Source organism: Erinaceus europaeus, chromosome 5, assembly GCF_950295315.1.
Source record: "Erinaceus europaeus chromosome 5, mEriEur2.1, whole genome shotgun sequence".
Lineage (NCBI taxonomy): Eukaryota > Metazoa > Chordata > Mammalia > Eulipotyphla > Erinaceidae > Erinaceus > Erinaceus europaeus.
Genome location: NC_080166.1, coordinates 116,646,391 through 116,670,320, shown reverse-complemented (window position 1 = coordinate 116,670,320; position 23,930 = coordinate 116,646,391). Strand labels below are relative to the sequence as shown.

Below are 23,930 nucleotides of genomic sequence, written 5' to 3'. Positions count from 1 at the left end.
CTGAGCTCTCAGCCAGGACTGAGTGTAAGGACTGCTGATTAGGAGTCAGAGAGAGAAGGAGCCCCTCCTCCCTAACAAACACAGTGCCCTAGGCTCAGTCACCCAGTGAGGGGCCAGTGCCAGCTGAACCCTAGATTAGAAAACAACAGACAAAGCTCAGAGCTGAGAAGGAAGCTGGGGAAAGTGGTTGTCACACTATGGGTTTCCTTTGGATCCTGGGTACTTTTCCCTAGAAATTTATGTAATGCTGGGAAGAAAGAAAAAAAAGATGTGTTTCTTCTTGCTTTTTTATTTGGGGGGATGGTGAAGTGGGGGAAGGTGGTAGTTGCAGCTTTGATTACGCTTTTAAAGAAACCCATAAGTGAAAAGTGCTGAAGAACTATAGTTCTAAGTTTTCCTTTCTGTGAATAAGGTAGTGTTTTCCTTCTGACTGTGAATTTTATTCAAGTTTTCCTGATGGAAATTTGGACAGTTAGAGCAAATGGGCAGTGCTACAGACCCATCCTGGAGCCTCATACATTGAAGTCCTATACATTATCACAGAGCCACCTCAAGCGCCATGGACAGGTGGCAGACTTCTACCTTCCCGAGTACCTAGTGAATCTATGTAGAGAACACTGCAAAGAGGTTGCTCTGGCCAGGCTGAACAATGTGGAGGGTGCTGTTGTCTACTCCCAGCATGTCTAGAGTCTCTAGGAGGTGCTGGACTGTGTGACAGGATGGACAGGTCACACAGTCACCAGCTTCTGCCAATAGGTCTTTTATCCCTCTCACTCAAAGGGGCACATATTCCCCTAACTCTGTAGCTCTAAACAGCTGTAAGTCAAAATAAATACACTTTTAATATTCTGAATTCTATTAGTATGGTTCTTTAACACAGCACTTTAAAAATATGCGCTTTGTTGCATCATTTATTTAGTAAGAGTTGATCCTGTTAATTTTTTTTTTTTTACCATTGAGTGTATGAGTTCCTCAAGAGTATTAATACTGATATGTGGAAAGAATGGGTGCTTAAATGAAACAGGAATCAAATAGTCTGAGTGTAAGAAAGAATGATGTGTCTGAAAGACTGTAAATCAAAATGAAATTGGGTCATAATTAAATAATTAACTCCCATTTCATGTGCAATTGCTTTTTTTTTTTTTTAAAGTAGTGTGAAACTTTCCCAGGGTCTCACACATGTTCATTACCAGAGACACCTCCCTGATCCAACTTCTTTCTAGTTTTAGAATAATGTATAAAGTGGGAAAGAGAAATACCTGCAAAACAGCATTCCACTACTCCTCGAATTTTCCTTGCTGTTCCCTTGTGGTACAGGAGCTCCAATACAGAGCCTGTTTGAGGCTGCTGCCCCACTGCTGAGCCAACTCCCTGGCCAGATAACTAGGTTTTGAAGGTTTAAAGACTGTATTATGTTATACAGTGTTTATGATGAATCAACCAAACTTACAAACACACAAAAAAAATGAAATCAATATATTATTTTTTATTTGTTAGAAGTTTTTTTTATTAATACTTTGATATCAGTAGTATTAGCTGTATTATAGACAAGGCTCAATCTTATTTTACAAAGCAAATGATAATAACTTTATTCTGTATAGTCTCAATGATTCAAATGTCTTCTGGTAGTCCTTTGAGCTCTAAAAATCTACTCAAGAATTTTTGTATGATTTGAATTAAATTCCTGCATTTTTGTGGATAGATTTGCTTATTTGCAAAGCTTTGAAAACTGGTTTAAGTTAAATACTCATTAAATAAAAAAATAAAATAGGCTTTCCTGAAAAGGGCTTTTTAGTGATTATTAACCAGCCAGAAGAAGAAAAGGATGACCAACTGAGTATCCTGTGGTTGATAGTAAACCATTAGTATTTAAGTGCAATATAAATCCCTCAGTCTATAAATAGAGAACTTCACCATCAATAGTAGCTTACTGTGCTCTGTGGAGGACATGAGCTTTTTTTCTTTATTTTTAAGAAATACACATTTCATTAAAGTCCATCATTTACTATTTAATACATACAGTATACAATTTAGCCTCATGTATCTGCCATTATTGGGAGCCATGTTCCAAACCATACATACATATATGGAACAACATAGTAGACCCTTTTGTGTGCCCCTATAGGACCTTGCCCTCAGTGTGAATCAATAATGGTAAGGAATGTTCCATTCTCCAAAGGGAGGTTGGGCAACATACTCTACCTACTACCTGAGGTAGATGGGTCCTGAAATTAGTGCAACCTGGAATGTTCTAGCTGTGACCACACAATGTGAGCGCAGACCTACAGGGATGCAGAGGTTACATAGGCTCCTGTGCTGAATATGGGCCCCAGATCAAATAGATGTGGTTTACAGTTAACAATATTTGTATACTTTTCCTATATTTGGGAGCTACTCTCTTCCCTGACCCAGCTTTCTAGTCCTTTTTCCAACTATGAATTCACCATTTTTAATAGCTGAATAGTATTGCATTGTGTATATATATATATCACAACTTTCTCAGTCATTCATTTACTCATTTGTTGTTGAATACCTAGGTTGCCTCCAGATTTTGACTATTACAAATAGTGCTGCTATGAACATAGGTATACACAGATTTTTTTTTGTATAGGTGGCAAAACACTAGCTTTCTGAACAACTTACCCTCTTTTTGTTGGGAATCTTTGTAAAGTGAATACATTCTCCTCTGTCTTCTGTAACAGTGCTGAAATTAACTTTGTCTTTTCTGCTGGTGCAGGTCATATCTTTATTTGAAGGATTTTTTTTTTTTTTTTGACCAGAGTACTGCTCAGCTCTGGCTTATGATGGTGCCAGAAATTGAACCTGGAAGCCTCATGGAAGTCTTCTGGCATAACCAGTATTTTATCTACCCTTCCATGGGTCATTTATTTGAACATGTGCTGGGCTAGCTTTGCCGGAGAGAGAGAGACGAGGAACTCATGATGGCATGGTAATACAATTCTTTATTGATACGGACACCCCAGAGTCCTGTGTGAGCACAGCGGGTTTAGGCCATGTGGAGCTAGCAAAATGGCTGCCTCCCACTATGTACATCAGCCCTCTCCAGGTCGGGACGCGGAAGAGAAAGAGAGTGAAACCGGCACAGCAGAAGGCTTTATAGGGTAAAAACCCCGGAAGTGGCAAGTCGGAAACGGAAATGGCTAGGAGGGGGTGGACAGAGGCAAAAGGCATGCTGGGAAGGTGGAAGCATCCTTAGCAATGTTGCGATGGTTTTAACTGAATTAGCAATACCCTGAGGGGATAACGTGGTGGGGATCTTTCAGGCAAAACAATGATTATGTAAATAGACCATAGTGTCAGCAGTGAAGCATGGAGCAGAGCAGGGGGGGCTGGCTTTAAGGCCTGACAAACATGTCTATAAATCTATGTATGTGAAGCCATTTATCCATTAAACTAAGTTACTTCAAAAGTCTGTGTTTGTTTGCTTACTCACTCAGACATTTTCTCCTGCAGATTGCCATGGTTACTTTCCACACCACAAGAATATTTGGTACACACCTACTTCCTATATGGATAACTCCACACATTTTGTAAGCACTTTTAAAATGACATCCTTAAAACAGTAAGAGAGTGGGGGTAAGTCACACTTAATTCAGAGCCATGGTGCTTCTTAGTTCCATTTACTCTTTGTTTTTTTCTAATACTCTTAAAGTGGGTTTAAGTGAAAGAGTAATTTCTGGTTCACTAAGATGACATTGATAATTTTCTCAAATAAATCTTACAATTTTTAAATTTTGAGTACTTTCAAGACTATAAGTACAAAACCCTTTATCCAGCTTCATCAGAAATCAGTCAGTTTATTTAAAACTTGTGCTGTGCCTTGTTTAAAAATCACCTCCTGTTGTGCATTGGAAATTGCAAATAATATGAATGATAAAATAATGCAAATAACAAAGGCCTAAAGGGAAATATAATGGGAGTTTTGAAGGATTTGCATCACTGTGCATGTAAGTCTAGTTTCTTAGTAATTAGAGAGAAATTTAAATATATTTAGAAACCTCAAGTTCTCCTAGATACAACATACACTGACCACTATGACCTCAGTGGCTGCAGGTCTGTTTCTGTTTAGATCTACACCACAAAAAATAATATTTTCTAGTACATGCTTAGCTAAATAGCAAAATAATCAATTATTTTGCAGAATGAAGACAATACCTTCATATTTTATTACACCACTTTCACTATTTGTAATTTTTATTAGTAGTACCAGTGGATACATTTTAACTCATAAGAAATTAAAGTTCAACCGTTTGCACAGTGAGTGTAAGTAGCATAACTGGACACTCTTCAAATAGATGAAAACATTTCAGTGTCATAAAATGGTCTCTTTACTAAAGCAGCTCCTCTTTTTGTCTGAGAACAATATTTAATAGTCATTTTCCTTTTCAGTTCCAGACTAGTGTTGTTTATAGTCTTTTTCCCCCCCTCTATGAGCACCAATCACACTAGAGAGATCTGCTACTCTACAGAACTGATTGTCCTGTAGGTGAAAACTAGATGCTTTAGATCCAAAACTGTTTTGAGCCAAAAATATTGAGTTGCTTTTTTTCTCAATTCACAGAGTTCACAGGATAGTTATAAATCACCCCCTCCTTACTTCTTAGGTTCATTTATGGAACAAAATGTTTGGTTTTTTTCTTGTTAAACTATCAGACTTTTAGATTCCAACAGGAAATGGTCAATTATCCAATAGTTTCTAGGTTAGCTTGGCCTACTATTTACCCAAATAAAACTTCTGTGTAGCTCCCACACTTGACAGGGAACTGCTATGGTTTGGTGTGTGAACTGTGTGCCCTGTGGATCAGGAGAAGCAGACCCTCCAGACGGTGGTCACAGGCACTGGCACTTGGGGACTGACTCTGAAGACAGTTGAGTGCTGCAGGTGTGATATGATAGACAAATCTAGACTAATCCCATTGCCCAGCTTCCTCTAGAGTTTGGCTGTTGCATTTGTCTAGTGAACAGTACAATGATATGGGAAATCATACTGCAAAACAGAAGTCTTCAGATAAGATGGGTCAGGAAACCTTAGGCCTTTTCTTCTTTGCATAAAAACTAATAATCTTAGCATCTGTATCGTATAGTGGGTACTTGGTTTTATCATTTGAAAATGGAGATTATAGTGTCTGTATAGGTTTGTTGTAAAGGGTAAGAAAAAGAGTGTGTAAAGTCCCTAGGGCTGGGTTTTTTTTTTTTTTTGTCATAAAAATAATACTATCTAGTTTATTTACAGCATATCTGAAGTACTTTGGTCTCTCGTAGTAGAAAGATTGATAGAGGAGCCCTGACTTTAGTATCTATTAAATAATACCTCTTCCCTTCCATGAATGCTTCTCCTGGAAAGATAACCTCTCTTCCATTTAGGGACTGATTGTATAAGGATCCGAGTTTGAAAGTTAGAATCCTGTTTCAGTGTTATTTGGCTGGTCCACATGTGCATCTACTTCATCAAGCCATGTGGACCAACTTGATCGAGCTGCGATGTGAAAGCCTGTGTGATAGAAATCCTCCACTATGATCACTGTTGGTCAGGGAGAGGCATTCAGGGACAGTACTTTACCTGCTTTTCTGATGAAAGATTTTAAGTTCATCATATCACTTTTTCCAAGTATTTATTTGTTTATTTGCCATCAGGCTTATTAATGGGACTCAGTGCTAGCACTATGAATCCACTGTTCCTAGTGACCTTTTTTTTTTTCTTTCAACTCTAGTTATATTTGATAGGACAGAGAGAAGTTGATGAGGGAATGGGGAGAGAAGAAGATAGATACCTGCACAACTGCATCACTGCTCATGAAACAGGTGGGGAGCAGAGTCCGAACTTGGATCCTTGTGCATGGTGATGTGTATGCTTAACCTAAGGCACCACCACCTGGCCCCCCATCACATGACTTTTGATTATAATGTCTGCATAAGATCATCAGTGGGAGGGAAGTGAGCCAGACAGAATGCTTTTAGGGTGTGTGCATGTAACTTAAGCAGTGTCCTAATGATTCAGAAAAATCACCCAAGGAAAATGCTGTAGTCAGCTAGACCATGCTGGCTTTTTTCAGAATCAGAATGTGTTTCTGCATTTCTAATGTGCTCCCCTTGAAACTTGTGTCATTAAACTAAAAACCATCTACATTTTATGTCTTGATGGGGGGTGGGGAAAGAAAGAGAAAAATTAATGAGAATTTAGTAAATGATCTGACCCTACTCTTCCCAGGAAATGATCACTTCACTTCATATTTAATTTTGCATCCCGTGAATCTATAATTAGAAGTATAATAGTCAAATTCAGTCACAAAGAAAAATGTCAGGGTAATTTTCTTTACTGCCCAATGCACTGTATTTGATTTATAGTGTTCTTAATGAGGAAAATTTAAGCATGAGTGTCTTAAAATATAAAACCAAGTTACTTACTAAATTTAACACTTGGGATTATGTTCCATTTACCAGTTATTCATATTTCAGCTTCTAAGAAACAGAAAAGACTTCTGTATAGTGCATATATAGTAACATTTCAGCCCACACAAGTGTATTGCATTTTGATCTCTTGTGGGGTGTGGGGGGATAGCATAATGGTTATGCAAACAGACTTTCATACCAGAGGCTCCCAGGTCCCAGGTTTCATCCCCAGCACCACCATAAGCCAGAGGTGAACAGTGCTCTGGTAAAAACCAAAGAAACAAAGAAAAACACTGAACCCTTATGACAACTAACAATTTCTGTCCTAAATGTCAAAAGGAAGATACCCTGTGTAATTTCCTGTGCATAACAACATGTCACAAAACACTGATTTGGGAAATTGAGACCCTAGAATGCTGTGAAGTTGGTTTTGTGTTTAGACCGACATCAAATCCAAAGGAATTCAGATATTAGTTGGCACAGAGTAACATACTATTTGCTAGGTGAAAATGTAAAGACTCATAGCTTCATAATCTCTTTTTGTATACTACAGTCTCCTTCAAATAATTTTCATTATTTACTCCCCACAAGTATACTGGGGTCTGCTGCATTAACTTATTATTACATTATTGCAGGAAGTTCTTTCTAAGACTTTATGATAGATAAAAGATAGCTTTAATTTTTTTTACTGGGACGTCAATGGTTTATAGTACTGTTGTGGGCACAGTTTCTCATTTTGCCATGATAGGTGTGTCTGCAAAACACTGTCACCTCCAACTTAAGTCCTTTTCTTTCATCATGTGACAGCTTTTAAAGTGTATAACAAAATTTGTGGTAAGCAGAAAGAATGCAGGAAGTGGGGTGGGCAAATCAGGAGCAACCGGTCAACAGTATGGTGAAGGACAGAGTTGGAGTTTTAGTAGTAAATTCAGTGTATTTCAGTTGATTTACGGCTATGCACATCTGGAAATAGTTATGTATAAAATGTAGTGTATATAAATAATATGATTAAAATGAAATTTTACTTTAATAAAAATTTAAAGACAATTTATATGCTGTTATAGAATTCTGAGAAAATGTTAGATCCCCAGAAGCTCAAGAACCACATTCTCTGAACCACACCCCACACTGGGAGTACACCTCCGGTAGAACCAGAAGTCAGCTGAGCCCTGAGCTGTGCCATTCCCTAAGTGAGACAGAAGTGAAGAAGACTAATACAAATCTCTAGCCTTTGAATAGCTCAGGGTGGTTGAAGAGAGATGAACATATGAGAAACAATTAAGGAACAAGGGAAATTATATAAAATACCAGTTTGGGTTATCTGCGGCTCAGAGTTGTTTTCATGTTCTTAGAGATGTCATTAAGAGGAACTTAGTGAGGCTAACTTTACTAGACATAAGAAAGCTAGGTAGGCAATAACAACAACAATAATAATTACAACAATAAAAACAAGGGCAACAAAAGGGAAAATAAATATATTAAAAAAAATTTTTTTTAAAGGGGAGTCTGGCGGTAGGTAGCACAGCGGGTTAAGCGCTGGTGGCGCGAAGCGCAAGGAGCGGCGTAAGGATCCCTGTTTGAGCCCTTGGCTCCCCACCTGCAGGGGAGTCGCTTCACAAGCGGTGAAGCAGGTCTGCAGGTGTCTTTATCTTTCTCTCCCCCTCTCTGTTTTCCCCTCCTCTCTCCATTTCTTTCTGTCCTATCTAATAACAATAACAACAATAACAACAATAATAACTACAACAATGAAAAACAAGGACAACAAAAGGGAAAATAAATAAATATATTTTAAAAATTTTTAAAAAGACAGTTGGGTAGGTTGGAGACATAGAGATATGACGTCAGGACCAGAACCTGATGCCTCTTGGTATTGATTCATGACTCTAGTGATTTCAGTACATCAACCTAAAGTCCACCCTAGATTGTGGACTTAACCCTGTGATACTTTTGAAAAGTTTGTTTGACATGGGCCGAGAAGTTGTACTTCATCTGACATGAAACTGAGTAACCTGTTTACAATAGGTAGTTTCTTTGTAAAACAAAAACTAGACAATTAACAAAAAGTATGTTCTGTATTTTCTACAGGGGTGGTGTCAGAAACTCGAGAGTAGGGAAGAGAAAGTATCATTTACATGTCATCCTCCCTCCCCCCAAAAATATCTTGCTGATTGCAGCTTAGTTACTTTTATTTTATTTATGTATTTATTTGTCTCCAGGGTTATCACTGGGGCTCAGTGGCTGCACTACAAATCCACAGCTTCTGGTGGCCTTCTTTTTCCCAGGGTTGTTGTTGCTATTATTATTGTTGTTGTTGGACAGGACAGAGAGAGATTGAGAGAGAATGGGAAGATAGAGAGGGAGAGAGAGGACAGGCATCTGCAGACCTGTTTTCCTACCCCCTGAGGAGCCAGGGGCTTGAACCAGGATTTTTGCACTGATCCCTGTGCTTCATATGCTTAACTCAGGGCGCCACCACCTGGCCCAGGCCCATCTCTGTCATTATTTATTTATTTAGATTTAAATTTGTTCCTTTTGCCTGCGGCTATTTTTACCTTTTTTTTTTTTTTGGATGGGACAGAGAGTAATTGAGAGGGGAGGGAAAGATAAACACCTGCTTCACCTGTGAGGCGATTTCCCCGCAGGCAGGGAGCCGGGAGCTCGAATCCAGATCCTTGCGCAGGTCCTTTCACTTGCACTATGTGGGCTTATCCGATGAGCTACCGCCTGGCCCCCTCAGCTTAACTATTTCTAATCGGGATGAGAGCATTTAACATGAGTTATACGCACAACAAAAGTCAAGTGTTCAGCGCAGTATTGCTGACTATATGTACAGCATATTGGTTGCTTAGTGTTCACTGATTCTTTGCCAAAGGGTACCATTATACTAGAGATCCGTTTTCTTGCTTTGATTCATCTCGTCTCTGTGTCTAAAGTACTTTTCAGTGGGGACAATAACCCAACACACTGAGTTCAGTGTAAACAGGAAATCTGGCAGCAATCACTGGACCAAAGACAGACTTAGCAAAGCCAAGTTTTAATGAGTAATTTGCAAAATAGTTAATGAGGAGGCCACTATCCTGAGAAAATGGGGCAAGTGCACCCCACACTGACTTGGTGCCTTTCTTGGCTGTCTAAGGCTGTCAGTATTGTGTGTGCCTACCCTTACAATTAATGAGCTTTTCTGTGAGTAACCCTCTTTACCGGGGACTAAGAGAGAAAATCCAAAATTTGTACAGTTTATGAAGTCTTGAAACACAGCAAATCATAAACTCTTAACAATTCATTCATGAGTCAGAAAATCAATTTAGTATATCAAAACCATTATTTAGAAAACAAGTATCAAAGTGTGTTGGGTGTTAGAAGGTTAAATATTCTGCAACAATTTTTATACACAGCTACGTATGTCTATGTTACTGATATGTCTATGTTACTGATATCAGATTGAAATATAATTTTATTTCTTACTGCTTATCTTGGTGGGAGAAACTCCAGAGCTATTATTTTAATTAAAACTTTTCATGAAAATGGAAAAAAATTTAAATTACATTTTAGATATAGTGATATAGAGTATAGTTTATTTCTTTATGCATAAGAGAAATAACTCCTTTGGGGGGATCATGATTGAGTTTAAATTCAGAAAAAAGAAAAAAAGATTCTCATATGGTCCTCAAGAAAATATATCATTAGATGTGGATGATTGATATTGAAATTATTAACTATCTGATATACTTAAAAGTTAAGATTATACTGCATTTTGGGATTAAAACAACTCGATGGTAATGCAAATTACTTAAGGATTTTAAATAGCACTCTAGAATTTAGAGCAATGACACTTAAAAAAGAAAAAAGAAGAAAAAGAAAATCTGGGGTGAGCTTTGGCACATGCAGTTAAAAAGCACAGGTCACCATATGCAAGGACCTGAGTTCAAGCCCATCGTTCCCACCTGCAGGGGGGAAGATGTCTCTCTCTCTCCCTCTTTCCTTTCCATTTCTATCTCTATCCAAGAAAGAAAAAAGATAAAATCTAGTGAAAAGGCACACAAAGGGCAAATCTGCAGGTTTTCAAGCCATAGAGAACCGACTTGTTCTGTTACAAAGCTGTCAATACTTTTTCTTATTGTAATAGCAGTTTTTTTAAAAAAAAAATTTATATTTATTTATTTTCTATTTTGTTGCCCTTGTTTAACATTGTTGTGGTTATTGATGTCGTTGTTGTTGGATAGGAACAACAATGGAAATGGAGAGAGGAGGGGAAGACAAAGAGGGGGAGAGAAAGATAGACACCTGCAGACCTGCTTCACCACCTGTGAAGCGACTCCCCTGCAGGTGGGGAGCCAGGGGCTCGAACTGGGATCTTTATACCGGTCCTTGCATTTTGCACCACATGCGCTTAACCTGCTGTGCCACTGCCCGACTCCCTGTCATAGCAGTTTTATAAAACCCTGTTACTTTTAATATTTAACTACTTTTCGCCATGTACTATAGCACATTTATTTCCCTGCTTTTGGAATCTATTGAATAATTATGTTTCAAAGGATTATTATTGTTAGTTCAGTATAGGAAATAGTGTCGGCTGCGACGTGGAGGAAAGATAGAGGAGATCCGGAGTGGAGAGGGAACACAATTCTTTATTTGCGTGGACACCTCAGAGTTGGGTGAGAGCACAGTGGTTCGGGCCACATGGAGGTAGCAAAAATTCTGTCGCTATGCACAGCAGCCCTCCATTCACTGAGGTGAAAAGCGGGCAAGAGAGAGAGAGGGATGGAAGAAGAAGGACTTTATAGGGCAACAACCGGGAGTGACAAGCTGGGACAGGATTGGTTGGGGAAGAGCACTTCGAGAATATCTTATTAACTCTCGCGGGAACTGGCACTAGCCTGAGGGGACAATATGGCAGATGTGACTGCATCTGCACAATTTCCCAGCAGAGGCAACATATGAACACATAGTCTGGAACCAGACTCTTTGGGTTATGTGACTGAGAACTAATGAAGCTGCCTTGCTCCATTCTCTCATTCATAAGATGGAGGGAAGATTGAGCTGTCAGAGAAGTCATGGCATATATTTCCATTTTTCTATGCAAAAATGTGTCATGACTTTTGACACCCTATAGTAAATTTTATTTTAATGAAGGTCACATGAGTTAAGATTTGTACATCTGAGGGTAAGTGCACGTGGCACAAAGCACAAGGACTGGCATAGGGATCCCAGTTCAAGCCCCCGGCTCCCCACCTGCAAGGGAGTCACTTCACAGGTGGTGAAGCAGGTCTGCAGGTGTCTATCTTTCTCTCCCCTTCTCTGTCTTCCCCTCCTCTCTCCATTTCTCTCTGTCCTATCCAACAATGAACGACATCAACAACAACAATAATAACCACTACAAGGCTACAACAAGGGCAACAAAAGGGGGAAAAATGGCCTCCAGGAGCAGTGGATTCATGTGGCAGGCACTAAGCCCCAGTAATAACCCAGACCAAAAAAAAAAAAAAATTTGTACATCTGACAACTTTCTTTTCTAAATTATTTGGTTTTTTTTAAGTTTTTCCATTTTTTTAAGTTATCTTCTATTTATTGGACAGAAACAGCCAGAATTCAAGAGGGAAGGGGGAAACAGGGCCACAGGTGTCTCTCTCCATCTCTCTCCCTCTCTTAAAGCAAACTTGTTCTATTAAAATTTTCTTTTATTCCCCATCAGTACTATTTTCTTTCTTAGTACTTATTTTCTTTCTTTTCTTTTCTATTTTATTATCTTTATTTATTGCATAGAAACAAAGAAATCAAGAGGGAAGGGGAAAGATACCTGCAGCCCTACTTCACCACTTGTAAACTTTCTCCCTGCAGGTGGGGATTGGGGGCTTGAACCAGGGTCCTTGTGCACTGTAATGTGCGTGCACTCAACCAGGTGCACCACTGCCCAGCTTTTTTTTTTTTTTTAAGTTTTTTATTATCTTTATTTATTGGATAGAGACAGCCAGAAATTGAGAGGGAAGGGGGAGGTAGACAGGGAGAGAGAGACAGAGAGATACCTGCAGCCCTGCTTCATCAGTCACAGAGCTTTCCTCCTGCAGGTGGGGACCAGAAGCTTGAACCCAGATCCTTAACACATTGTAACAGGTGCTGTCAAACAAGTGCACCACCACCCAGGTCCTACATCTGACAATTTAGAATTGCACTGGCTGTTGGCTTACTGTTCTTCTAGCGTTTGCCCTTCTTCCATAGCCAGTCAACAGCGTCAGGTTGAGCCTGATGTAAAGTTTCGAGACCTCCTTTGAATCTGGAGAGGTGGCAGTCATTGACTATGTGGGTCATAGTCTGTCTGGAGCCGCAGGGGCAGTTCGGGTCGTCTCTGGCTCCCCAGCGATGGAACATAGTGGCGCACCGGCCATGGCCTGTTCGATAGCGATTGAGGAGGGCCCAATCATAACGTGCTAGGTCAAAGCCGGGTTGACGCTTACAGGGGTCTGTGATGAGGTGTTTGTTCTTTACCTCAGCTGACTGCCAGCTCTGTTTCCATGAGTCTGGAACAGAGAAGTTCAGTGTAGGCGTAGGGGACCAGATTGGGTGACGAGACGTGGGCGAAGATATCCGCGTATATTGGCAGGTCCGGTCGAGCGTAGACGTGGGAAATGAACTTAGATGATGCCGCATCCCGACGAATATCTGGCTGGTGGGGTGATGTTGCTAAGAACTGGCAGCCATGGAACCGGGGTGGAACGGATGGTTCCAGAAATTATCCTCATGGAGGAATATAATTTGGAATTGACCAAATGGACATGGGGGCTACAGAACCATACTGGCTTACTGTAATACTAAGCTAACCATCATTTGTTCATTCAGCAAGCATTCACAGAATACTTGGAAATAAAAAGGTAACTGTTTACAGTGTCACACAAGAGTGATTGGATAAATTGAATCCCTAGAAAGTAAATAGAGGGACTGGGTGGTGACACACCTGATTGAGCGCAACTTACAATGCACAGGAAACCAGGTTCAAGTCCCCAGTCCCCATCTGCAGGGAGAAAGCTTCATGAGTGGTGAAGCAGGCCTGAAGGTGTCTCTCTGTCTTTCTTCCTGTCTATCTCCCTCTTCACTTTTGATATCTGGCTGTCTCTATCCAGTTAATAAAGATAATTCCTTTTAAAAAAATAATAAAAAAGGAAAGTAAATAGAAAAAAGTGAGGGGAGAAAAGCTAATTTCGTGATGGGAGAGTTTTGCTGGGTTGGACAGTGAAGGTGAAAACTAACCTTCACAAAATTGAGACTGGACCTGTTGAAACAGATCTTGTTGACATTTACTTTGCTTTTCTCCCTCAAACAAGAAGCCGAATCCCTGGCCTGTTCCTTCCAGACCACTTCATATAAGTTTCCCCTGGCAGTTTCTCTCATGTCACTTTCTCTAAGTGCAGTCTAAACTGAGTTGTTAAAGGGCTGATGTTGTGGTGCTGGTCTAGGTGGTGGTGAAGGTGTGGTGCTCTCACTGCTGATCAAAATGTCTGTGGCTGAGTGATCTAGAGCAGAGGTTGGGAGACCTTTTTCCTGCCACAGAACATCTGGATATTTATAACATTATAGATGGGCCATGCAGAATTCTCAACTTAAAAATTAGCCCTTGAAAAAAAAATTAGCCCTTGAAGTTGCTATAACCCACCCACCCCCCCCAAAAAAACACAACAAAAACTCAAAGATGTATTGAATTTTGAGTCCAGCCTGCAGTTACCATGGCAGGGTCAGATCCAATGATTGGGTTGATCTTTCCCACCCTAGTCTAGCAGAATTGCTTCTTTATTTTATAGCCTTTCTGACCACCCTTTTCTAAGCCAACTCCTGCATGTGAGAAGCAATTCCTGTATTCTCTGATTATGCTGAATAAGTGGTACAAAGCACCTGAAGTTCACTTTTTGGGAAAATATAAGCCCTGGAGCTTCTTACTGCCCTAATAATTTTTTTTGTGCTATGTATTTATTAGCACAGTGGAAATCATGTGTTCTGGTGCAGTTTTGAGAGTAAAGCGGCCCTTTCAGGAGAGATATCTGATTTGTTAATCACATGGGTAAATCTCTGACTTTATGAATCCATATATCAATCAGACACCCAGAAGCTCACAGTTGGATAGAGGAAATGGTAACACACATTAGGAAGATACTAATAGAGAGCGGGAGGGCGGTGGAAGAGAACTGTGGGGTCCTAGCACATAATGAAATTGTACTCATCTATCAAAATGATTGCATTGTAAAGCATTAACCCACTAAATTAAAAAAGAAAAATCTGAAATCATAACAATAAACATTTATACTCATATTTAGAAAGTATTAAATTCTGTGATATAATGACTACAGTTAAGAATATTGCTTTACATATTTGAAAGTTACTTAGAGAGTAAGAGGAAAGAGGAGTTAGATGTTAGCTAAACTTACCATGGTAATGATTGCAGGATGCATCCATATAGCAGATCTTTGTGTTGTATACTTTCACTTTATGTTCTATGCCAATTATATGTCAATAAGGATTTGGGTTTGCACTGCAGTAGAATATTATTTGGTAACTTGAGAGGTGTTTATAAATATGGGAACTTTGGGGCACAACTGGTCTCATTTCTATTGCAGAGTCAAGTAAGTGTTATGTTCCTTGTTCAATGCATTTTGGATGGTGTTACGCATAGTAATGGAAAAGTCCTTTCAGCCTGCCACATAAAGGTGACAGTACTCTGAATTGGTATCATTAGGGTGCTAATACCAACCTAAGAAAATTAAAACTGGGACCAAAGAGAAGGTCTTATGTTTTAGAAAGTTGCCCCAGGTTTTATGAGAAATACACTTCCAAAATGACTGAATGAGAGAGGTCTATGTGTCCAGAAGGGGCAAATCAATGAAAGTGGAGTCTTCATAGAGAGATTCTAGAAGGTGAGAGTCAGATGACAAGTCTGAACAGCACCAGGGGAAAGTCTTGATAGGTCAGAGACAGCAATCTTGGTCAAGTTACATTTGAATGAACTGCTGATGAGCTGCCACAGAAAAAATGCTGCAGAGATAGATTCCAGGGGATGGAGAGATCAGGGCAGGACAGCTAAATTGGGGATCTACAAGTGCAGCATAAATGAAGAATTAAAATACAGACAGTTTGTGAAAATATTTTATAGTGGACAGTGCACTGAAAGTAAAAACTTCTTAAAATTAATGCAAGCAAGAGAAAACAAAGTCTTTAAGGCTATGTCTACACTAAACTTGCAAGTGAAATTGAAGGGTCCGGAACATCTCTTAGTGATCATCGCCATCCTACAACCTGGAGTTCCCCAAGAAGTTTTTGAAACGGATGTTCCGTCTGCATTCCAGGTAGGAAGGAAACTTTGTGGTGGGTACTGTTTATTTTGTATTTCAATTCACTGACTATTAGTTAATTCATCAGAGTGGCTTCTGGTGCTCCATTTGACCTATAAGACCATGAAAATTCTATTGGGATTTTTCTAATGAATTAAATTTACAAATGACTGTCTGGAAAATGTAGTTGGAAAGATTAAATCCTAGGAAAAGGACTTTGTCATTAAGAAAATTCCAGAAAGAGACTTAAGAATGAAAAATGTATCAGCAGGAAAAATTTATCCCTGGAGTTATAACCAGACCTGACTACCTAGAGGTGCGAGTGGGTGGTTGAGGGTGGGTTAGAAAAATTACCCCTGATTTGATGATGATAAAAATAGGATAGAGAGTTAACGGTGTTTCTAGGAAAACAAGTAGTGACTTTAATTAAGAAAGAAATAGGATTGGGTAGTGGTGTACATGTCACAATGCACAAGAACCTGGGTTCAAGCCCCCAGTCTCCACCTGCAAGGGGAAAACATCACTTCTTGAGTGATGAAATAGTGCTGCAGTTGTCTCTCTCTCCCTCTCTTCCTGCCCCTTCCTTTTCAACTTCTTTCTGTCTCTATACAACAAATAAATGAAATGTTTAAAAATTATTAAAAATATGTAAGTTAAAATTCTTATTTAAAAATTCAACAACAAAATAAAAGAAGGAATAAAATAATGATTATCAAAGGTTTTGGTTAGAGAGAGGAAATAGGAAAACAATTAGAACCAAAAAGACTTCTGTGAAGAAGCTTGAGAATATGACATTCATAGCTGATGACATGAAAGATAGTAACCTGTTTCCTGCACATTGTCCTTTTATTTGATTTTTCTGTATTCTCTGAGATATCTCAGGTCATAGGAGATTTTTCATCACTGGTTATCTGTCCAAGTTAAGTGTAGGTATACATGTATATGTTTGTGTTAGATAAGAGCAAGAATGTAAGTCTGTAACTTCTGGTTCAGTTTTGTGATTCTTAATCTGGTTGCTTCTCACTGGTAGAATTAAAGATATATTAAATGGTGACCAATTGTTCTAAATCTTGGAATTTAAGTAAAGACTATTCTTCTTAGTCTACAAATAAATTGAGTGAGTTTTAATATTTTCTATTTTAATGACATACTAGAAAATTCAGGATGTTGGCAATGAAAGTCCATTTGGAATTGTAACTCTGAAACAGATTTTTTTTTTTTTTTTGCCAGTAATGGGAATCTACTGGGACCTTTTGTTGCCAGACAAATGGAAAAATTCTATGGGGGAATCAACACGGATGATTTTAAAATACTTTTCTGTGATTACTTAATCTAAGACATAACTTTAATCAATTGCTCAAAGGATTAAACAAAATTCTGGGTTTCAGGTGAATGGTGAACAAATGGCACACACACGCCTGTGCTGAAAAGACTAAGTTATGTTGTTATACTGGTGCATCTGACAGGTGCTTATGTAGATCTAGCCTTTTTTTTTTTTTTTTTTTTAGTTTCTTGGTAAATTTCTTCTGAAGTATAATTTAACAGTGTAATTTATTTGAGATATTGTTAAGGGATATTCAAATTTCATTTGACAACATGCTTGAATTGAAATCTTATATTAAACAGAGCCTAAGTATGATACAGTTACAGGTTTCAAAGTTTGATGTGTCAAATCATGACTATGATTTCTGTCTGGACATATTTCCTAATATACCCATACCTTTTGTTTAAGTGTAGTTTAAGGGGCTGCAGATTAAGTAACAAATGGAATTGAGACTCAGTGGAAACTTGAAGCTAAGTTAGATAGAGGACACTATCATTACCCTTGAATGTGGACCAAAGTGGAAGAGGAATCTGAAATCCTGATGTGGTGATAGCTACCTCTGAAATGTGATATTTCTCAGTCTATGAAGGGACCTTGTCCTGTGCATGCACAATATTAAATATACCTATCTAGAATAAACTATCATAGATTCATATGTATATATATATATGTGTGTGTGTATACATATATCATAGATCATGAATACATATATAAGATGACAATTTCAGTCTGTAGAGTGAACATGTATATTCAGATATATACATGCATGTGCCTGTGTATTCTTATTCTGTGAATGGAAGCACACACAAATTTATATCTATATATACATAATATTTAACGGTATTTTATAGATGACTAGAAATGAAAATCTCATATTATTTTCCTGGTTTTCAAATACTTTATTAGACAACATGGAAATTGTAAATAGTTAAAAATATTCCTAGATTCCAAAAGCTCCAAAGCATATAGATGAGAACCAATTCTAAATAGTTAATGCCTGCGCTTATTGATTTAAAAAACATTTTTGCTTTTTTTTTTAAATCAAATAGAGGGAGTTGGGCAGTAGCACAGCCGATTAAGTGCACGTGGCACAAATCGCAAGGACCAGTGTGAGGATCCTGGTTAGAGCCCCCGGCTCCCCACCTGCCATGGAGTCGCTTCACAAGCAGTGAAGCTGGTCTGCAGGTGTCTATCTTTCTCTCCCCCTCTCTGTCTTCCCCATCTCTCTCCATTTCTCTCTGTCCTATCCAACAATGACAACATCAATAATAACTACAACAATAAAACAAGGGCAACAAAAGGGAATAAATAAATAAATATTTTTTAAAAAAATCAAATAGAAGCAATATCTCTTCCAGTAGTTTGGGTTTTTTATTAGTAATTTAATATTGATTTACAAAATTACAGGATTACGGGTACAACTTTGCATTGTACCCAACTACCAGAGTTCTGGATCCCCAGTCCCTTCATTGTAAGCTCTAGCAGGTTGCAGATATGGGTTAATTATTATTTCTACAACTATCTGTCTATGTTTATATATATTTTCCCATTTCTTTTCTATTATCCCATCTTCTCTTCCTTTCCAAGTCACACATAACCCTATTACTACATCCAAATGTCCCTTCCTTTTTGCTCCTTTCTAGTTCCTGACGGAGTTGGAGTTCAGATCCCTCTGGTCATCTTCCCCTCTCATTTCTTCCCCACTAGGAGTATGGATTATAATTATTTGGGGGGGGGGTGCAAACTGGAAGGTGTTCTGGCTTCTGTAATTGCTTCTCTGCTGGATACGGACATTGGTAGGTTGATCCATACACCTAGCCTATTTTTTGTTTGTTTGTTTTATTTAACCAAAGCACAGTTCAGCTCTGGCTCATGGTGGTGCAAGGGATTGAACCTGGGAGTTTGGAGTCTCAGGCATGAGAGTCTTTTGCATAACCATTATGCTATCTACCCCTGCCCACCTAGCCTGTTTTCTGTCTTTCCCTAGTGGGGTAGAGCTCTGGAGAGGTGAGGTTCCAGGACACTGGTGAGGTTATCTGCCCTGGGAAGTCAGGATGGAATCATGGTAAGATTTGTAACTTGGTGGCTGAAAGATGGCAAGATATAAAATGGGACAAAATGATTAATAAATAGGAACCAAAAAGTAGGAGTAGAGCAGATGAGAATAGGGAATCTTAGGGTGGAAAGAAGCTAGGATGTCCCATTTTAGTCATGTTCCTAGGGACCCATGACTATAGTAGTTGTAGTTTTTACTTGAGTTTGATAGCTAACATGGAGTTGGACAAAAATATTGTCTGAGGAGATGGTGTCAGACTAAAGGGCTAGAAATTTTAATTAGAGCAGGGAGTAGCTCCTATTCTTGAAAAAAAAATCTACGAATAAAATTAACTCTATGCCATCCAACTGACCCAGGTGCGTGTCTGCATGCATGTGTTTATGTATATAGTTTGGCACAGGAGTCTGTGTAACCTCTGAGTCCCTGCTGGTCTAAACTCACAGTTCATGGCCACAGCTAGGAACATTACAGGCTGCACTCGTTTCAGGACCAGTCTTCCTCAAGTGTCAGGAAAGGATGACCTAGCCTGTCTTTGGAGGCTGGGGCAGTCCCTACCACTGCTGCTTTGTGGTTTGGGCAGGGTTTTGGGAAGGCCTGCAAGAGGGCTTATGATGAAAGTTCTTGATGGAAGTGACCATTGATGGTTCTTCCAATGATTTGTGTGTGTGTGGGGGGGGGGGGGGGTGTAAATAATTATTTGACCTCGGGCCCAACGACATTAAGAGATAGAGATCATTTTACAGCTACACAACTGCATAGAAGCTGCTACCCTGACAGTACTAACTTTAAAGTGTAATTTCTATAGCAGCCCATGGTTCAAATTTGAGGTGTTCTGAACTAAATCTGGAATTTTCAGATCATCATGGAAGTAAAATTTATTTGATTCAAGAAATTCTGTGCCTGTTATAACATTAGTCTGGAGACAACGATATCCATTTGAATCAATGCTTGTTTTTGCTATTGTATCCTTACTAATGAATCTGTTCCTGTTCACCAAGAAAGGCTAAAGATTAGCCTCTAGTTGATGTATAGCTATATGAAATAAAGATATAACTTTGATATAATGAATTATTTCTATATATTGCTTTAAAACATGGCTACATTTATTAGAAAAAAGGTGACTGAAGTTAATATGCTGTTTTATTTATATCAAAGCTGATATAAATAAAATATTAGCATATAATATATATTTATATATCAACATAGCATCCATGTCTGTTGCAATTATTAATACAGTGAAAGCAAACTGATTTATTTACAATTTGGAGTTATTATTTAAATGAAATCTTGGTATGAGTCTCTAATTTCTGTATTAAAATTGAAAGCAGAAATAAGTAGTATGACCAAAATAGAGTTGTAAGAGGAACAGTACAACTTGTGCCTCTAGGTGCTAAAAGTCACAAGTAGCCTCTGAAGTAGATGATATCATTTGTATTTTATCCAAGGAGAAATCCAAGGTTTATAATATAAGTGCCTAGGCATAGTCATAGATCTAAAAAACAGATTGAAAATTTGAAGTTGAGTCCTGTGGGGTTTTGGGCTGTTTTTGTTTGTTTTGTTTTTTTGTATCAAACCTTTTATCTTTCCTTAGGAACTTTCATTCTTCCATTCAACAGACATTTACTGAACAATACTGTGGACTTAACAGTATATTAGGCATTGTTCTTATGTGTGATATGCTTGCAGTAAGACTCATCGTCGTCATCTGAGCACAAAGTTGGTTCTCGAGGACCTCAGCAGACAGGTAGTCTTCTAGGCTGGCAGAGATTGTGTACACCCTTGAAATCTTCATTTATTAGTAATGTATATATCTTCCAGACCTACTTGTATTCCCTACTGACCTAGCTATTTGATATTTAGCTCCACTTAATCTTGAGTATTTGTAGAACTTCTTATGTAATGGCAGGAATAATGTAGTCCAGCTTTATTGATGTTAACCCCTTCCTGATAATATTGTTGGACCCAAAATCTGGAAAAGCATTCTCAAAATGTTGAGCTGGTGCTAGCACAAATGAAGCCCAGTGGACTTTGAGGTAGAAGTCCTTAGCATCTTTACTGAGTCTGAGGTAGAAGGAAGCATTTGTGAAAGTACCTTATTTTTAAAACCAAGAGTGACAGTTTTCTTACGTTTGTGCTTCAGAAAACAGCTGACTCTTCTGATAGTTGAGTTTATAAGGGGATGAAATGCTTCTTTCTTAGCTTCCTATTTAATAGACTTTCAGATTCTCAGAGGTGTCTAAACTATTTCTCCTTTTAGCAAGACATAAATATTCTTCTTCCTCCTCCCTTTTTTTTTGCCTCCTGGGTTATCACTGGGGCTTGGTGCCTGCACTACGAATCCACTGCTCCTGGAAGTCATCTTTTTTTTTTCCATTATTGTTGTTGCTGTTATTATTGTTGTTGCTATTGCTGCTGCTGTTGTTGTCAGATAGGACAGAGAGAAATTGAGAGAGGAGGGGAAGATATAGAGGGAAAGAGACAGACGGACACCTGCAGACCTGCTTCTCTGCTTGTGAAGGGAGAAGTGGGGAGCCGGGGGCTCGAACTGGGATTCTGTTTTTTACTACTGTGTTAGTCACGATTCCTTTAAAATCCATTTTTAATCTGAGAAACACTGAATTTTAGATACCATTGTAAAATATCAGTGGGTAGAAGTAACCATGCAATTAAAGATAGAGGCTACATTGGCATGATTACACTTTATCATTCATATACATGTGATTTTTAAATTTTTATTTATTTCATATTTTCTTTGCCTCCAGGGTTATCGCTGGGGCTCAGTGCCTGCACTATGAATCCACTGCTTCTGGAGGCCATTTTTTCCTTTTTGTTGCCCTTGTTTATCATTTTTATTGTTATTGTTGTTGTTCATATACATACATTTTTAAGCAAACAAAAGAGATGAAAAAGTTGAAGCTTTTTTTACTTACTTTTTTATTTTCCCTTTTGTTGCCCTTTTTTTTTTTTTATTGTTGTGTAGTTATTATTGTTGTTGTTGATGTCGTCGTTGATAGATAGGACAGAGAGAAATGGAGAGGAGGGGAAGACAGAAAGGGGGAGAGAAAGATAGACACCTGCAGACCTGCTTCACCGCCTGTGAAGCGACTCCCCTGCAAGTGGGGAGACAGGGGCTCGAACCAGGATCCTTATGCTGTTCTTGAGCTTAACACCACGTGCACTTAACCTGCTGCTCTACTGCCTGACTCCCAAAAATTGAAGCATTTTAAATGTTTTTAGGGACTTGTCAGCAATGTCTTTTCTCCCACTTCACTTTTACTATTCACTCTTATCGTTGAGGAATGCTAGAGTGTTATGATAACCCAGATTCCTTTAAACCTGTGCTAAGCTAATGAGTTGTGTTTTTTCCTCACTTCTGGATAAATCTTCTACTAATAGCTGGGCATCATCATCTCTGTGTCATAACTTCATTGTGTTATGATAACCCAGATTCCTTTAAACCCGTGCTAAGCTAATGAGTTGTGTTTTTTCCTCACTACTGAATAAATCTTCGACTAATAGCTGGGCTTCATCATCTGTGTCATAACTTCATCTGCCCTTTTACCAATTTCATAAGACATGTTGTTTTGTGTCCCATGACCCACATGGAAATAGGAGAGCATTACACTCCACAAAATTTAGCATTTTGTTGGGTACACTGGAAACCTATGATTTTGTCATCTTCTTGCTCAAGATTTGGACCTCTATAGAGTCGTAGTTCTGTACAAAGAACTTATTTCTACAGAGATAGAAGGCAAAAACAAAACAAAACAAAAAAACTTTCCTATAGTATTCGGTTAACTCAAATACTACTCACAGGGCATTCTATTGGTTATATTGGTAGAGAAGAGTGAAGTGTTATGTATTTACCAGATAAATTGTAAAAGTATTAATTCTCACACTGAAAAGTAGAGTCCAAACTGTAGTTTTGCTTCAGAATAGTTTTCACATTTTCAATTGGGTGTGAATTGATCATTAAATTTCCTCAACCCTTCATCTTCTTGGTATGTTAAGTGAGTGTAATCTGGAAGCATACTCAGTTCTATATCTATGTAATTCACAAACCTAAAACTAGAATCTCACTTCATTTTAATGAATTTTTTTGCAAACCACATAGTAGTAACTTAAGTGGGTTTTGTTTTGTTTTTCTTTTGCCCATAAGAAAGTGTAATTCTCTTGGTCTTGGCTTAGAATCTTTTGTTTCACTTTGCAGGAAATTAATTTTCACAATCACTTATCTAATTGAAAAGCTAGGAGATTTTAAAAGTAAATCATCTTATAAACTCATAAACTAATGCCCCCTGCTAAGTGTGCTAACAGCCTTTAAGTCTTTTACCAACAACTGTGAAAAAGGGTTTATATGAATGAATTAGGTTTCACTTTAATGTGCATTAAGTGATATACATGAATATGAGAGGTTTCCCTTGTAGCTTATTGAATATCTTAGGTAAACAAAATGATGAATTAAGCATTGAAATATAGTAAAGTTTTAGAGCAGTGGCTAAGTATGTTAATTAGAGCATCCAGTGGAGAGGAATAAATGTGTTTTTTTACATGATGTAAGGCTCATGATTTCAGATTTTTTTAAGGGAGTTAAAATTTATGTAAATGACCAATTATGTCCCTCTTGAGGTTTTTTTTTTCTTTTTTTATCTTTATTTATTTATTGGATAGAAACAGCCAGAAATTGAGACTAGGGAGGGAGGAAGGGAAGGAGGGAGACAGAGAGATACCTACAGACCTGCTTCACCACTCGCAAAGCTTTCCCCCTGTAGGTGGGGGTTCGAACCCAGGTCCTTGGGTACTGTAACATGTGCACTCAACCAGCTGC

General features: G+C 38.4%; 1 protein-coding gene across 3 annotated transcripts in view; it reads left to right on the top strand.

Moving 5' to 3' along the window:
- Nucleotides 1-23,930, top strand: part of FRY (FRY microtubule binding protein) — a 495,577-nt gene that overhangs the window by 15,630 nt on the left and 456,017 nt on the right. Inside the window, exon 2 of one of the 3 annotated variants that reach the window (XM_060191648.1) lies at nt 3,475-3,551. The exons of the other annotated variants lie outside the window; for them this stretch is intronic. Within the exon in view, the coding sequence (XP_060047631.1) occupies nt 3,481-3,551 (71 nt within the window). The 5' untranslated portion in view covers nt 3,475-3,480. The remainder of the gene's footprint in view (nt 1-3,474; nt 3,552-23,930) is intronic. 3 annotated transcript variants of the gene reach the window in all.